Source organism: Argopecten irradians, chromosome 16 (genome assembly GCF_041381155.1).
Source record: "Argopecten irradians isolate NY chromosome 16, Ai_NY, whole genome shotgun sequence".
NCBI classification, from domain to species: Eukaryota; Metazoa; Mollusca; class Bivalvia; order Pectinida; family Pectinidae; genus Argopecten; species Argopecten irradians.
The window spans coordinates 29,296,716-29,312,813 of NC_091149.1; the positions used below are offsets into that span (position 1 = coordinate 29,296,716).

At 37.9% G+C, this 16,098-nt stretch overlaps 2 protein-coding genes across 3 annotated transcripts in view; both read left to right on the forward strand.

Annotated features, from left to right (window-relative positions):
* The window catches only part of LOC138310941 (titin-like), a 255,773-nt gene that overhangs the window by 116,943 nt on the left and 122,732 nt on the right, over window positions 1–16,098 (forward strand). For both annotated transcript variants that reach the window (XM_069252300.1, XM_069252301.1), the window contains exon 94: window positions 15,583–15,648. In XM_069252300.1, the coding sequence (XP_069108401.1) occupies window positions 15,583–15,648 (66 nt within the window). The remainder of the gene's footprint in view (window positions 1–15,582; window positions 15,649–16,098) is intronic.
* Window positions 896–13,610, forward strand: LOC138310786 (titin homolog). Its single transcript, XM_069252115.1, has 4 exons — window positions 896–2,815; window positions 2,877–3,839; window positions 3,952–9,866; window positions 9,959–13,610. The coding sequence occupies exons 1-4, from the start codon at window positions 896–898 to the stop codon at window positions 13,608–13,610; spliced, it is 12,450 nt and encodes a 4,149-aa protein (XP_069108216.1).

Sequence of the window (16,098 nt, forward strand, 5' to 3'; positions counted from 1 at the left end):
TGTGCTACGTTTTGTACCTCTGAATTATGTAGTTAAAGTTTTGAGGAAAAAATCCACTTGATGACTACTTCATTATTCAACTTTTTTTTTTTTTTTTTTTTTTTTACAAAATCCACCTACTAAAAACAAAGTAAATTATATGAAGAGAAAATATAATAGATTAAAGATCTCGTGTAAATTTCCTGTGTTCTTGTAAGTTTTAAAAAATATGGTATTTTATATATGTATCATGGCTGAACTTATTCAAAAACATTATTTTTGGTAAAATAGAACCCATATTACATCAGTATCATTTGTTATCAAAAATGAATTTATCAAACATGAATGAAAAATTATTTACTTACAGTAATTAGTCTTTTGAATGTAATTATTATTTAATATTATACATATATTATGTTTGCCATTGACTTGTTTCATGAAATATTATTTTTGATATTATTTTCATAATGTTAATTATTTTAATGTTGAAATGGTATAAAACAAGATCGCGTTTTTGAATTGAAATTATTTTTTTGATTTAAAGAAAAATTAAGGTCGAATTATTGTAAAACTATTACAACAATGTCTCATTTCATTAAATGTTAATAGTCCTTAATTTAAATACTTTTAAGGTTTCATTGTTGTAAATCTATTAACGGAGTCGTGAATGTATCTTTAAGAGACTATTCATGAGACTGAGTCAAACCATACATAGCATTGTACTATGGGGCTGTTCTATGATGTATATTTGCATGAAGCTATTCATATTGTGACTAAACTACACAAAAACAATACCTGATCCCTACCAACGTCACATCACATACGTAAGCACACAAGGAGAACACACAAGGGTAAACTGGACAAAGTAAGAGTTATAGTAGGTTTTACTTTGGTGTATGTATTGATGCGAGTGAGTATGTATGTATATGGATATATACCATCTGCGCTTAGAAACTCTAGTAATTGGATAATTTTGTCAACACTAGTCGAGGAATTCGACCAACCAGAGAGCGAAGATATATCCGAGGACGAAACACGTCCTGTGGCCCAATCAGAAATCACTATTCCTGACCAGGTGACTGAAGACTTAAAACATTCAGTCCCTGAAGAAATTTCGGAAACACAAGATTCAGAAAAACCTCACGAAAAGGCAGAGCTACAGAAAGACATAGGCCCAGACCTAGAAGACTTCGTAGCTGGAGTTGTACATGATATAATGGAGTCGGTACGATCTATGGACAGGAAACCTACAGATGATGAACTTCCTGAAGAAGAATTCAAAGAAACCTCAGTTATTGAGGACAAAACAGATCATGCGAAATTCAAAGAGGTTCTTGAGATCGATCATAAACCAGAGGATGAAGTTCCAACTTTCAAGGAAACTGTCGAAGTTGATAAAGTTACTGATACTGAAGAAGTTGATAAAGTTACTGATACTGAAGAAGTTGTTGTTGATATTGACATCAAGCCTCAAACTAAAACCCAGGTCACCGAGACAACCGAAGTCACCGATACTGAAGTGACAGAGGTTGAAACATTATCTCCGGAAGAAGACATCATCGTTACTGAACGTGAAACCTTACCAGTAACAGAAACAAAGGAAGATAAACCTAAATTTGTTGAAAAACTAGACAAACAGCCGAAACCAGAGGAAACCATCATTGATATAGATATTTCTCAGCCAAAATCGAGAACAGAAGTCACGAAGACTGTCACAGAATCAGTGGAAATGACTGATACTGAGTCAGTCGAGGTTGAAACAATCGCGCCACAAGATGACATCGTGGTCACGGAGAGGGAAACGTTAGAAGTCACAGACACTCCTGATGAACAACCAAAACATGTTGGTGAACTTGAGAGGAAGCCTCAACCAGAAGATATCGTTGTTGATATTGATATCGGTATCACTCCTCAAACGAAAACTGAAATACCTAAAACAGTTACGGAGATTGAAGAAATCATTGATAAACAAACTATTGAGGTAGAGACACTAGGTCCAGAAGAAGACAGCATAGTTACAGATCGAGAAACTATTTCAGTCTCTGAAACAGCTGACGAAAAACCAACATTTATCGAGGAAATTGAGAAACATCCCAAACCGGAAGAACTCGTAGTTGATATTGATATCACTCAACCTAAATCTAAAACGGAAGTCACAAAAACCGTAACAGAGATTGAGGAAATCACCGATACACAGATTGTCGAGGAAGAAACACTCGCACCAGAAGAAGACATTATAGTTACAGAGCGAGAAACTATTTCAGTCTCAGAAACCATGGATGAACACCCAACGTTTATTGAGGAAATCGAGAAACAGTCCAAACCGGAAGAGCTCGTAGTTGATATTGATATCACTCAACCTAAATCTAAAACGGAAGTGACAAAAACCGTAACGGAGATTGAGGAAATCACTGATGTGGAAACCGTAGAAGTGGAAACACTTGAACCAGAGGACGTTATTGTCACAGAAAGAGAAAGAACAAGTTATTCCGAAACAGCTGATGAACAGCCAACGTTTATCGAAGAAATCGAGAAACAGCCAAAACCAGAAGAACTCGTGGTTGATATTGATATCACTCAACCTAAATCTGAAACGGAAGTGACAAAAACCGTAACAGAGATTGAGGAAATCACCGATACACAGATTGTCGAGGAAGAAACACTCGCACCAGAAGAAGACATTATAGTTACAGAGCGAGAAACTATTTCAGTCTCAGAAACCGCGGATGAACAGCCAGCGGTCATTGAGGAAATCGAGAAACAATCAAAACCGGAAGAGCTCGTGGTTGATATTGATATCACCCAACCTAAATCTAAAACGGAAGTCACAAAAACCGTAATCTGAAACGGAAGTGACAAAAACCGTAACAGAGATTGAGGAAATCACCGATACACAGATTGTCGAGGAAGAAACACTCGCACCAGAAGAAGACATCATAGTTACAGAGCGAGAAACTATTTCAGTCTCAGAAACTGCAGATGAACAGCCAATGTTTATCGAGGAAATCGAGAAACAGCCAAAACCGGAAGAGCTTGTAGTTGATATTGATATCACCCAACCTAAATCTAAAACGGAAGTGACAAAAACCGTAACAGAGATTGAGGAAATCACCGATACACAGATTGTCGAGGAAGAAACATTCGCACCAGAAGAAGACATCATAGTTACAGAGCGAGAAACTATTTCAGTCTCAGAAACTGCAGATGAACAGCCAATGTTTATCGAGGAAATCGAGAAACAGCCAAAACCGGAAGAGCTCGTAGTTGATATTGATATCACCCAACCTAAATCTAAAACGGAAGTGACAAAAACCGTTACGGAGATTGAGGAAATCACTGATGTGGAAACCGTAGAAGTGGAAACACTTGAACCAGAGGACGTTATTGTCACAGAAACAGAAAGAACAAGTTATTCCGAAACAGCTGATGAACAGCCAACGTTTATCGAAGAAATCGAGAAACAGCCAAAACCAGAAGAACTCGCGGTTGATATTGATATCACTCAACCTAAATCTAAAACGGAAGTGACAAAAACCGTAACAGAGATTGAGGAAATCACCGATACACAGATTGTCGAGGAAGAAACACTCGCACCAGAAGAAGACATTATAGTTACAGAGCGAGAAACTATTTCAGTCTCAGAAACCGCGGATGAACAGCCAGCGGTCATTGAGGAAATCGAGAAACAATCAAAACCGGAAGAGCTCGTGGTTGATATTGATATCGCTCAACCTAAATCTAAAACGGAAGTCACAAAAACCGTAACGGAGATTGAGGAAATCACTGATACAGAGATAGTTGAGGTGGAAACGATTGCTCCTGAAGACGATATTATAGTTACCGAGCGAGAAACCATTTCAGTCTCTGAAACAACTGAGGAGGAGACACCATTGGAAATCTTCACAGAATCTGTGGAGATAAAACAGAAAACATTTTCTGAGAAAGTCACTATGGACATAAGTTTGAAACCAGAAATCTGAGGTTGAAGAAACAACTGTTGAGGAAACAGAGGAAGTTGAAACTATTGTACCAGAGGAGAAAACTTTTGTAACTGAAAGAGAAACAATCTCAATAACAGAAAAACCGGATGTGACAGAAGAAGTAACAGAGGAAATTCCGGATGACACCATCAAAGGATCCATTGACATAGAAAAGAAACCAGAAGAGGTTTCTGATGTTGACATATCTGTTGAGGAGAAACCCGAGGAAACATTTACAGAAACTGTGGAGGTTGAAAAGAAACCAGTTTTTGAGGAAATCACTTTGGACATAAGTTTGAAACCCGAAACATCTGAAGTAACTGAGACAACTGTTGAAGAAACAACTGTTGAGGAATCAGAGGAAGCTGAAACTATCGCGCCGGAGGAAAAAACAGTTATCGCCGATAGGGAAACTATCACTGTCACAGAAAAATCAGACATTACGGAAAATGTGATTGAAGAAACTCCCGATGAAACTTACAAAGAATCCATTGAATTGGAACAGAAATCAGCAGAAGTTGAGGAGAAACCAGATGAATCATTTACAAAAACTGTGGAGATTACAAAGAAACCAATATCTGAGGAAATAACATTAGATATCAGCTCAAAACCAGACACGTCCGAAATTCTAGATGAAACAATTGATGCATCCTCTGTCACTGAAGAAGAAACTATCGCTCCTAAGGAGGAAACAGTCGTAACTGAAAGGGAAACTGTAACAGAAAAACCAGACAAGGTCATTGAAGATATCCAAGAGGAGACTGAGAGAAAACCAGAAGTGGCGGATGTAACCCCAGATGACACCTATAGTCAATCAATTGAAATAGAGGAATCTGATTCTGACGAAATCACAGAAATTGACATTTCTGTGACAGAGGATACAGATTCTGGGGAGGACGACACAGAGCTAATATCAGAACTGGCTGAGAAAATGTTACCTAGAGATGTCAAAGTTGAGAAAAGACCATCCATTGTAACAGAGGATTACATGGTCCAGTTCCCCGAGTCAGAATCGGCTTCATCAGATGAACGCGAGTCTAGTATTGAAGAACAAGACCTTGAAGAAAAGACTGTCATTATGGACGACAAAAAGGAAACTTTTAAGGAATTCATTGAAATAGATAAAGAAAGAGATGACCAGGAACTTTTCATTGACATAGAATTTTCACAGCCGAAGTCCCAAGTGAGAGCCGAGACTATTGAAATAACACAAAAGATTGACGGTGATACTTTAATCACGACAAAGGAAATCGTCTTAGAGGAAGTGGATTTATCTGGTGCCAGGAGGGTCACCAAGCAAGAATTTGTTAGTGTCGAAAAACGTCCATCCATTGTGACCGACGACTACGTAGTACAGTTCCCAATCGATCAGGAAAAAGTAACTGTTTTTGAGGAAATAGATGAAAGTATTATAGAAAAGCCAAAGAAAACTACCGAATCCGATGATGACATTCCTAAAATCATTAAGGAGGACGAAAAATCTCATGAGCTTTCAGAAATTGAAATCCCGCTTGAAGTGAAACCTGAGGAAACCTTTACAGAAACTGTGGAGGTTGAAAGGAAACCAGTTTCTGAGGAAGTCACTTTGGACATTAGTTCGAAACCTGAATCTACTACAGTTACCGAAAGAACAGTCGAGGTTACAAATGCATCTGAGGAATCAGAGGAAGTTGAAACTATTGCACCAGAGGAGGAAATAATTGTAACTGAAAGAGAAACTGTCAGCATTACTGAAAAATCAGAAGTCAGGGAAGAAGTGACAGAGAAAGTCCCGGATGATACCTTCAAGGAAGTCATTACAATTGAAAAGAAACCAGAAGAGGTTTCCAGAATTCAAATTTCTGTTGAGGAGAAACCTGATGAAACGTTTACAGAAACAATTGAGGTTGAAAAGAAACCAGTTTCTGAGAAAATCACTTTGGACATAAGTTTGAAACCCGAAACATCTAAAGTAATAGAGACAACTGTTGAAGAAACAACCGTTGAGGAAACAAAGGAAGTTGAAACTATTGCGCCAGAGGAGGAAATCATTGTCACTGAAAGAGAAACTGTAAGCATTACTGAAAAACCAGAAGTCAGGGAAGAAGTGACAGTGGAAATTCCTGAGGACACCTTCGAGGAATCCATTGAAATTGAAAAGAAACCAGAAGGGGTTTCTGAAGTTGACATTTCTGTTGAAATCAAACCCGACGAAACCTTCACAGAAACTGTGGAGGTTGAAAAGAAACCAGTTTTTGAGGAAATCACTTTGGACATCAGTTTAAAACCCGAATCATCTGAAGTAACTGAGACAACAGTTGAAGAAACAACTGTTGAGGAAACAGAGGAAGTTGAAACTATTGCGCCAGAGGAGGAAATCATTGTCACTGAAAGAGAAACAATCTCAATAACAGAAAAATCGGACGACACGGAAGAAGTGATAGAGGAAGTTCCTGAGGACACCTTCAAGGAATCCATAGATATTGAAAAGAAACCAGAAGAGGTTTCTGAAGTTGACATTTCTGTTGAGGAGAAACCCGAGGAAACCTTTACAGAAACTATGGAGATTAAAAAGAAAACAGTTTCAGAGGAAATCACTTTGGACATTAGTTTGAAACCAGAAGCATCTGAGGAAACAGAGACAACGGTTGAAGAAACCTCTGTTGAGGAAACAAAGGAAGTTGAAATTATTGCTCCAAAGGAGGAAATTATTGTCACTGAAAGAGAAATCATCAGCTTTACTGAAAAACCAGAAGTCACAGAAGTGACAGAGGAAATTTCTGAGGACACCTTCAAGGAATCCATTGATATTAAAAAGAAACCAGGAGAGGTTTCTGAAGTTGACCTTTCTGTTGAGGAGAAACCCGTGGAAACCTTTACAGAAATTGTGGAGGTTGAAAAGAAACCAGTTTCTGAGGAAATCACTTTGGACTTTAGTTTGAAACCAGAAGCATCTGAGGAAACAGAGACAACAGTTGAAGAAACAGGTATTGAGGAAACAGAGGAAGTTGAAGCTATCGCGCCAGAGGAAGAAACTCTTGACGCTGAAAGAGAAACCATCAGAGTTAGTGAACAACCAGAAGTCACGGAAGAGGTGACAGAGGAAATTCCGTATGACACCTTCAAGGAATCCATCAAAATTGAAAAGAAACCAGAAGAGATTTCTGAAGTTGAAATTTCTATTGAAAAGAACACCGAGGAAACCTTTACAGACACTGTGGAGGTTGAAAAGAAACCAGTTTTTGAGGAAATCTCTTTGGACATTAGTTTAAAACCCGAAACATCTGAAGTAACTGAGACAACAGTTGAAGAAACCTCTGTTGAGGAAACAGAGGAAGTTGAAACTATTGCGCCAGAGGAGAAAATCATTGTCACTGAAAGAGAAACAATCTCAATAACAGAAAAATCGGACGACACGGAAGAAGTGATAGAGGAAGTTCCTGAGGACACCTTCAAGGAATCCATTGACATAGAAACGAAATCAGAAGAGGTTTCTGAAGTTGACATTTCTGTTGAGGAGAAACCCGAGGAAATCTTTACAGAAACCGTGGAGGTTGAAAAGAAACCAGTTTTTGAGGAAATCACTTTGGACATCAGTTTAAAACCCGAAACATCTGAGGTAACTGAGACAACAGTTGGAGAAACAACTGTTGAGGAAACAGAGGAAGTTGAAACTATTGCGCCAGAGGAGAAAATCATTGTCACTGAAAGAGAAACAATCTCAATAACAGAAAAATCGGACGACACGGAAGAAGTGATAGAGGAAGTTCCTGAGGACACCTCCAAGGAATCCATTGAAATTAAAAAGAAACCAGGAGAGGTTTCTGAAGTTGACATTTCTGTTGAGGAGAAACCCGTGGAAACCTTTACAGAAATTGTGGAGGTTGAAATGAAACCAGTTTCTGAGGAAATCACTTTGGACATTAGTTTGAAATCAGAGGAATCTGAGGAAACAGAGACAACGAATGAAGAAACAACTGTTGAGGAAACAAAGGAAGTTGAAATAATTGCTCCAGAGGAGGAAATCATTGTTACTGAAAGAGAAACAATTAGCGTTATGGAAAAACCAGAAGTCACAGAGGAAGTGATAGAGGAAATTCCAGACGATACCTTCAAGGAATCCATCAAAATTGAAAAGAAACCAGAAGAGGTTTCTGAAGTTGAAATTTCCGTCGAAGAGAACCCTGAGGAAACCTTTACAGAAATTGTGGAGGTTGAAAAGAAACCAGTTTCTGAGGAAATCACTTTGGAAATCAGTTTAAAACCCGAAACATCTGAAGTAACTGAGACAACAGTTGAAGAAACAACTGTTGAGGAAACAGAGGAAGTTGAAACTATTGCGCCAAAGGAGGAAATAATTGTCACTGAAAGAGAAACAATCTCAATAACAGAAAAATCGGACGACACGGAAGAAGTGATAGAGGAAGTTCCTGAGGACACTTTCAAAGAATCCATTGACATTGAAAAGAAACCAGAAGAGGTTTCTGAAGTTGAGATTTCTGTTGAAGAGAAACCCGAGGAAACATTTACAGAAACTGTGGAGGTTGAAAAGAAACCAGTTTCTGAGGAAATCACTTTGGACATAAGTTTGAAACCAGTTACATCTGAGGAAACTGAGACAACAGTTGAAGAAACCTCTGTTGAGGAAACAAAGGAAGTTGAAACTATTGCGCCAGAGGAGGAAATCTTTGTAACTGAAAAAGAAACTGTCAGCATAACTGAACAACCAGAAGTCACAGAAGAAGTGACAGAGGAGATTTCTGAGGACACCATCAAAGAATCCATTGAAATTAAAAAGAAACCAGAAGGGGTTTCTGAAGTTGACATTTCTGTTCAGGAGAAACCCGAGGAAACATTTACAGAAACTGTGGAGGTTGAAAAGAAACCAGTTTCTGAGGAAATCACTTTGGACATAAGTTTGAAACCAGTAACCTCTGAGGAAACTGAGACAACAGTTGAAGAAACCTCTGTTGAGGAAACAAAGGAAGTTGAAACTATTGCGCCAGAGGAGGAAATCTTTGTAACTGAAAAAGAAACTGTCAGCATAACTGAACAACCAGAAGTCACAGAAGAAGTGACAGAGGAGATTTCTGAGGACACCATCAAGGAAACCATTGAAATTAAAAAGAAACCAGAAGGGGTTTCTGAAGTTGACATTTCTGTTGAAATCAAACCCGACGAAACCTTCACAGAAACTGTGGAGGTTGAAAAGAAACCAGTTTCTGAGGAAATCACTTTGGACATTAGTTTGAAACCCGAAACATCTGAAGTAACTGAGACAACAGTTGAAGAAACAACTGTTGAGGAAACAGAGGAAGTTGAAACTATTGCGCCAGAGGAGGAAATCATTGTCACTGAAAGAGAAACAATCTCAATAACAGAAAAATCGGACGACACGGAAGAAGTGATAGAGGAAGTTCCTGAGGACACCTCCAAGGAATCCATTGAAATTAAAAAGAAACCAGGAGAGGTTTCTGAAGTTGACATTTCTGTTGAGGAGAAACCCGTGGAAACCTTTACAGAAATTGTGGAGGTTGAAATGAAACCAGTTTCTGAGGAAATCACTTTGGACATTAGTTTGAAATCAGAGGAATCTGAGGAAACAGAGACAACGAATGAAGAAACAACTGTTGAGGAAACAAAGGAAGTTGAAATAATTGCTCCAAAGGAGGAAATCATTGTTACTGAAAGAGAAACAATTAGCGTTATGGAAAAACCAGAAGTCACAGAGGAAGTGATAGAGGAAATTCCAGACGATACCTTCAAGGAATCCATCAAAATTGAAAAGAAACCAGAAGAGGTTTCTGAAGTTGAAATTTCCGTCGAAGAGAACCCTGAGGAAACCTTTACAGAAATTGTGGAGGTTGAAAAGAAACCAGTTTCTGAGGAAATCACTTTGGAAATCAGTTTAAAACCCAAACATCTGAAGTAACTGAGACAACAGTTGAAGAAACAACTGTTGAGGAAACAGAGGACGTTGAAACTATTGCGCCAAAGGAGGAAATAATTGTCACTGAAAGAGAAACAATCTCAATAACAGAAAAATCGGACGACACGGAAGAAGTGATAGAGGAAGTTCCTGAGGACACTTTCAAAGAATCCATTGACATTGAAAAGAAACCAGAAGAGGTTTCTGAAGTTGAGATTTCTGTTGAAGAGAAACCCGAGGAAACATTTACAGAAACTGTGGAGGTTGAAAAGAAACCAGTTTCTGAGGAAATCACTTTGGACATAAGTTTGAAACCAGTTACATCTGAGGAAACTGAGACAACAGTTGAAGAAACCTCTGTTGAGGAAACAAAGGAAGTTGAAATTATTGCTCCAGAGGAAGAAATCATTGTCACTGAAAGAGAAACTGTCAGCATTACTGAACAACCAGAAGTCACAGAGGAAGTAACAGAAGAAATTTCTGAGGACACCTTCAAGGAATACATTGAAATTGAAAAGAAACCAGAAGAGGTTTCTGAAGTTGAGATTTCTGTTGAAGAGAAACCCGAGGAAACCTTTACAGAAACTGTGGAGGTTGAAAAGAAACCAGTTTCTGAGACAATCACTTTGGACATTAGTTTAAAACCTGAATCTACTACAGTTACCGAAACAACAATCGAGGTTACGACTTCATCTGAGGAATCGGAGGAAGTTGAAACTATTGCGCCAGAGGAGGAAATAATTGTAACTGAAAGAGAAACCGTCAGCGTTACTGAAAAAACAGAAGTAATGGAAAAGGTGACAGAGGAAGTGACAGAGGAGGTAACTGCAGAGTCTGAAGAAATTAAATTACATATATCTGAAGATGAAACTATAGATACAGCAAGTGAAATCATTGCTGATAAGGCATCCCATTTTCCTAAAAAACACGAAGTTGAGCTAAAAATTATTGAGGATGAGGAAATTCTTTCTGGAGATAAGAAACTTGAAGAAGGTGTGACTGAAATAGTTGATGACAAACCAGAAGAGGTTGAGGCTGAAATTGTTCTTGAGGAAGAGAAACCTGAACAAGTCGAGGCTGAAATCGTTCTTGAGGAAGAGAAATCGGAACAAGTTGAGGCTGAAATTGTTCTTGAGGAAGATAAACCTGAAAAAGTTGAGGCAGAAATTGTTCTTGAGGAAGAGAAACCTGAACAAGTTGAGGCTGCAATTGTTATTGAGGAAGAGAAACCTGAACAAGTTGAGGCTGAAATTGTTCTCGAAGAAGAGAAACCTGAACAAGTTGAGGCCAAAATTGTTATTGAGGAGGAAAAACCTGACCAAGTTGAGGCTGAAATTGTTCTCAAGGAAGAGAAACCGGAACAAGTTGAGGCTGAAATTGTTCTTGAGGAAGAGAAACCTGAACAAGTTGAGGCTGAAATTGTTCTTGAGGATGAGAAACCTGAACAAGTTGAGGCTGAAATTGTTCATGAGGATGACAAACCTGAACAAGTTGTGACTGCTATAGTTGAGGACAAGCAAGAAGAGATTGAGGCTGAAATTGTTCTCGATGAGGAAAAACCAGAACAAGCTGAGGCTGAAATTGTTCTTGAGGAAGAGAAACCAGAACAAGTTGAGGCTGAAATTGTTCTTCAGGAAGAGAAACCTGAACAAGTTGAGACTGAAATTGTTCTCGAAGAAGAGAAACCTGAACAAGTTGAGGCTGAAATTGTTATTGAGGAGGAAAAGCCTGAACACGTTGAGGCTGAAATTGTTCTCGAGGAAGAGAAACCAGAACACGTTGAGGCTGAAATTGTACTCGAGGAAGAGAAACCTGAACAAGTTGAGGCTGAAATTGTTCTCAAGGAAGAGAAACCTGAACAAGTAAAGGCTGAAATTGTTCTCGAGGAAGAGAAACCTGAACAAGTTGAGGCTGAAATTGGTCTTGAGGAAGAGAAAACTGAACAAGTTGAGGCTGAAATTATTATTGTAGAAGAAAAACCAAAACAAGTTGAGGCTGAAGTTGTTCTTGTCGAGGAAGATCAACCTGAACAAGTTGAGGCTGAAATTATTCTTGAAGAAGAGAAACCTGAACAAGTTGAGGCTGAAATTGTTCCTGAGGATGACAAACCTGAACAAGTTGTGACTGCTATAGTTGAGGACAAGCAAGAAGAGATTGAGGCTGAAATTGTTCTCGATGAGGAAAAACCAGAACAAGCTGAGGCTGAAATTGTTCTTGAGGAAGAGAAACCAGAACAAGTTGAGGCTGAAATTGTTCTCGAGGAAGAGAAACCTGAACAAGTTGAGGCTGAAATTGTTCTTGTCGAGGAAGAACAACCTGAGCAAGTTGAGGCTGAAATTGTTGTTGAGGATGAGAAACCTGAACAAGTTGAGGCTGAAATTGTTCCTGAGGATGAGAAACCTGAACAAGTTGTAACTGCTATAGTTGAGGACAAGCAAGAAGTGATTGCGGCTGAAATTGTTCTTGATGAGGAAAAAAAAGAACAAGCTGAGGCTGAAATTGTTCTTGAGGAAGAGAAACCAGAACAAGTTGAGGCTGAAATTGTTCTTCAGGAAGAGAAACCTGAACAAGTTGAGGCTGAAATTGTTCTCGAAGAAGAGAAACCTGAACAAGTTGAGGCTGAAATTGTTATTGAGGAGGAAAAGCCTGAACACGTTGAGGCTGAAATTGTTCTCGAGGAAGAGAAACCAGAACACGTTGAGGCTGAAATTGTACTCGAGGAAGAGAAACCTGAACAAGTTGAGGCTGAAATTGTTCTCAAGGAAGAGAAACCTGAACAAGTAAAGGCTGAAATTGTTCTCGAGGAAGAGAAACCTGAACAAGTTGAGGCTGAAATTGGTCTTGAGGAAGAGAAAACTGAACAAGTTGAGGCTGAAATTATTATTGTAGAAGAAAAACCAAAACAAGTTGAGGCTGAAGTTGTTCTTGTCGAGGAAGATCAACCTGAACAAGTTGAGGCTGAAATTGTTCTTGAAGAAGAGAAACCTGAACAAGTTGAGGCTGAAATTGTTCTTGAGGATGAGAAACCTGAACAAGTTGTGACTGCTATAGTTGAGGACAAGCAAGAAGAGATTGAGGCTGAAATTGTTCTTGTTGAGGAAAAACCAGAACAAGCTGAGGCTGAAATTGTCGTTGAGGAGGAAAAATATGAACAAGTTGAGGCTGAAGTTGTTCTCGAGGAAGAGAAACCTGAACAAGTTGAGGCTGAAATTGTTATTGTAGAAGAAAAACCTGAACATGTTGAGGCTGAAATTGTTCTTGTCGAGGAAGATCAACCTGAACAAGTTGAGGCAGAAATTGTTCTTGAGGATGAGAAACCTGAACTAGTTGTGACTGCTATAGTTGAGGACAAGCAACAAGAGATTGAGGCTGAAATTGTTCTTGATGATGAAAAACCAGAACAAGCTGAGGCTGAAATTGTCGTTGAGGAGGAAAAACATGAACAAGTTGAGGCTGAAATTGTTCTCGAGGAAGAGAAACCAGAACAAGTTGAGGCTGAAATTGTTCTTGAGGAAGAGAAAACTGAACAAGAGTTTGAGGCTGAAATTGTTCTTGATGATGACAAAGAGGACAAACAAGAAGTGTCTAGTATTGTAGCTCTGCCTGTAAGTGAAACAGTTTCTGATATAGAAATTTCACCTAAGCCTTCACAAATTAGTGAGACAAATATCGGGCCACAGGACTCGCCGCTAACAACTACTGCGGAGGAGGTGACCTGGCCTGCTGACGGTGAGGCGGCATGAATGGATGTGCCGGCAAATTGCTTGATTTTGATCTCCAGTCTAGTTATGCGCCTTATTTGCGATGCGTTACTAAGAATGGCTCACTTTGCTAAGATAGACTAATAGATATTAAGAGCATGTAAATCCTATACAATGAAGAATGCTGTGATTTCTTAATAACGTATGAGAAATAATAATTTTTATCATACAACCATATCACAGCGTTCTTTTACTGATGGATTATACATGGCGTCACACTGACATGATCTATTTTCTCTTTAAGATGAAGTAGTCTTTTCATTTACAGGATTTTGACAAGGGACATTACTCTTTTGTCTCATTATTGGTTATGTATAATGTTTAAGGTTGGAGCATATTAATCATATTAAGAGAATGGCAGGTTGATCATTACGCGGTAAACAGTTAAGCTGATAGGCCAAATTTCAAGATAAAATTGCATTCTAATTATGAATATTAATTTATGAAGATTATATTCCTTTACCGCTTTTGTCTGAAGTTGCTATGACGAGTGTCACTATGAGTTGTGTCCCTTTTCATACCGACGAGTGCCACTATGAGTTGTGTCCCTTGTCATTTCGACGAGTGTCACTACGAATTGTGTCCCTAGTCATTCTGACGAGTGTCACTATTAGCTGTGTCCAGTTTCGTTCCAATAAGTGCAACTATGAGTTGTACCCCTTATCATTCTGACGAGTGCCACTATGAGTTATGTCCCTTGTCAATCACTAATATTAGATGTACGAACTCTCTATAGGGATACTCTCCGTGTGATGACACATGCATGGCAGCCAACTCTGATGTTTGTCATGAGTTATGTCCCTTTAAATATTATCAGTCACAGGAAAACACAACCAAATCTTGTGTTATCTTATTAGTTGATACAATACAGTGAAATGATGTAATTTTATTAAAAAAAAGAATTTTGCTGATGTCAAACCATATTCAACAGAATTCAGTTATGGTTTTAACCAATGGCAATATCCGGTTTGGCTTTGCTTGTGCTTCCTCTGTGAGAATGGTAGAACAGCAGAATTAAACCTCTATGTTGTCATCACACCTTTCTGTCTATAGAACAGTTGTCACGATAACCAAGTCTTTAGGATCCTTTTAGCTGAATGTGTTTTGTGCAATTTTCCTTTGGAAACAATATATATTAAATATTATTATTTTGGCATTTTAAAGAACCATAATGCCTACAGTTTTAAGATTTTATTTTATTAATTTTTAATGGTATATGTACACATTATGAGAAAATGTTTCTTGTTTAAGTTTACTTTAAAAAGGTTTATGTTCAATCAGTTAACAGTTTACTGATCATCTTTGGTTTTTAGGAGAAGGACAAATTTTCAGTAACGATTTCATTTCCATTATTAACAAATGTGCATTTTCAGAAATTTTTGCTGTTTTGGCACGACCTCGGCATTGCTATCTAATCATATATTAACAACTACATAACATTGACTTAAATGTATCATGCCATCAAACAAATGATGAGATAGCATTTTGAGTAATGATCTGTGTATTGGATATCAGGAATTCAGAATATTCATATTTACTCTCTTTGTTTCTAGCATTTGTTAATTTGATCTAACACGCTACCAATCACCTGATATTGAAAAATAAATGTGTAATCTTATATTTGTTTAAACACAGACAAATTTACAAAATAATGTCCATACTTATCACCTGCCATCATTTATAAAACAAATTACGAACTTACTTTAAATGTATTATATTCCATCTTTGTGCATAACAGAGTTACCTCCCTTACGTTTAGATATCTATTGTGGCGTCATAGTTTTGTTACGTCACCATTAATACCTTCAAGCAAGGGGCAGACAACTCTGTAATATGCAGAAAAAATTGGTTTCCTTATTTGTTATATGTCATTTCTGCTGAGTTTAAGAAAGTATTATGATAAAACAAACATTTGTCATATATTCATTGTTTTCTTTTGACACTGATTTTCCAGCTCCAGAGGAGAAGCTGGAGGAGTCTGTTGCTGAGGTGACCATTGAACAAGTTACAAAGGTGGAAGGTAAGATATCAGACATAGTTATACACTTACTTATATCAGCATTCACTGGCAACACTTGTACTTATCTACATAGTCAAATCATCAAAAGATATCCAATAAATGGGTTTTCTTGTAAAAAATGATAAAAAAACCCATAAGACCCTGATTTCTTTAATTGAACAAAAACAAAACATGAAGAATTCATTATTTATATACTGTATATTAACTTACCTTTTTGGATGAAGTATAAAAAACAACTGGGTACTGATGTTGCCAAACATTACCTTTAAGACTTTTGAGTATCCACTGTATAGTTTCTTCAGATTCATTTCATAATTTGCACTTCCTTTGATCATGCTGCCGTACTCTCCGTTACGATTTAATCCCTTTCTTTAAACTCCTGAAAATTCTATATCTCCATACCTTTCATAATACCTAATTTTACTATATAGAAAAAAAACCTTCATCCAT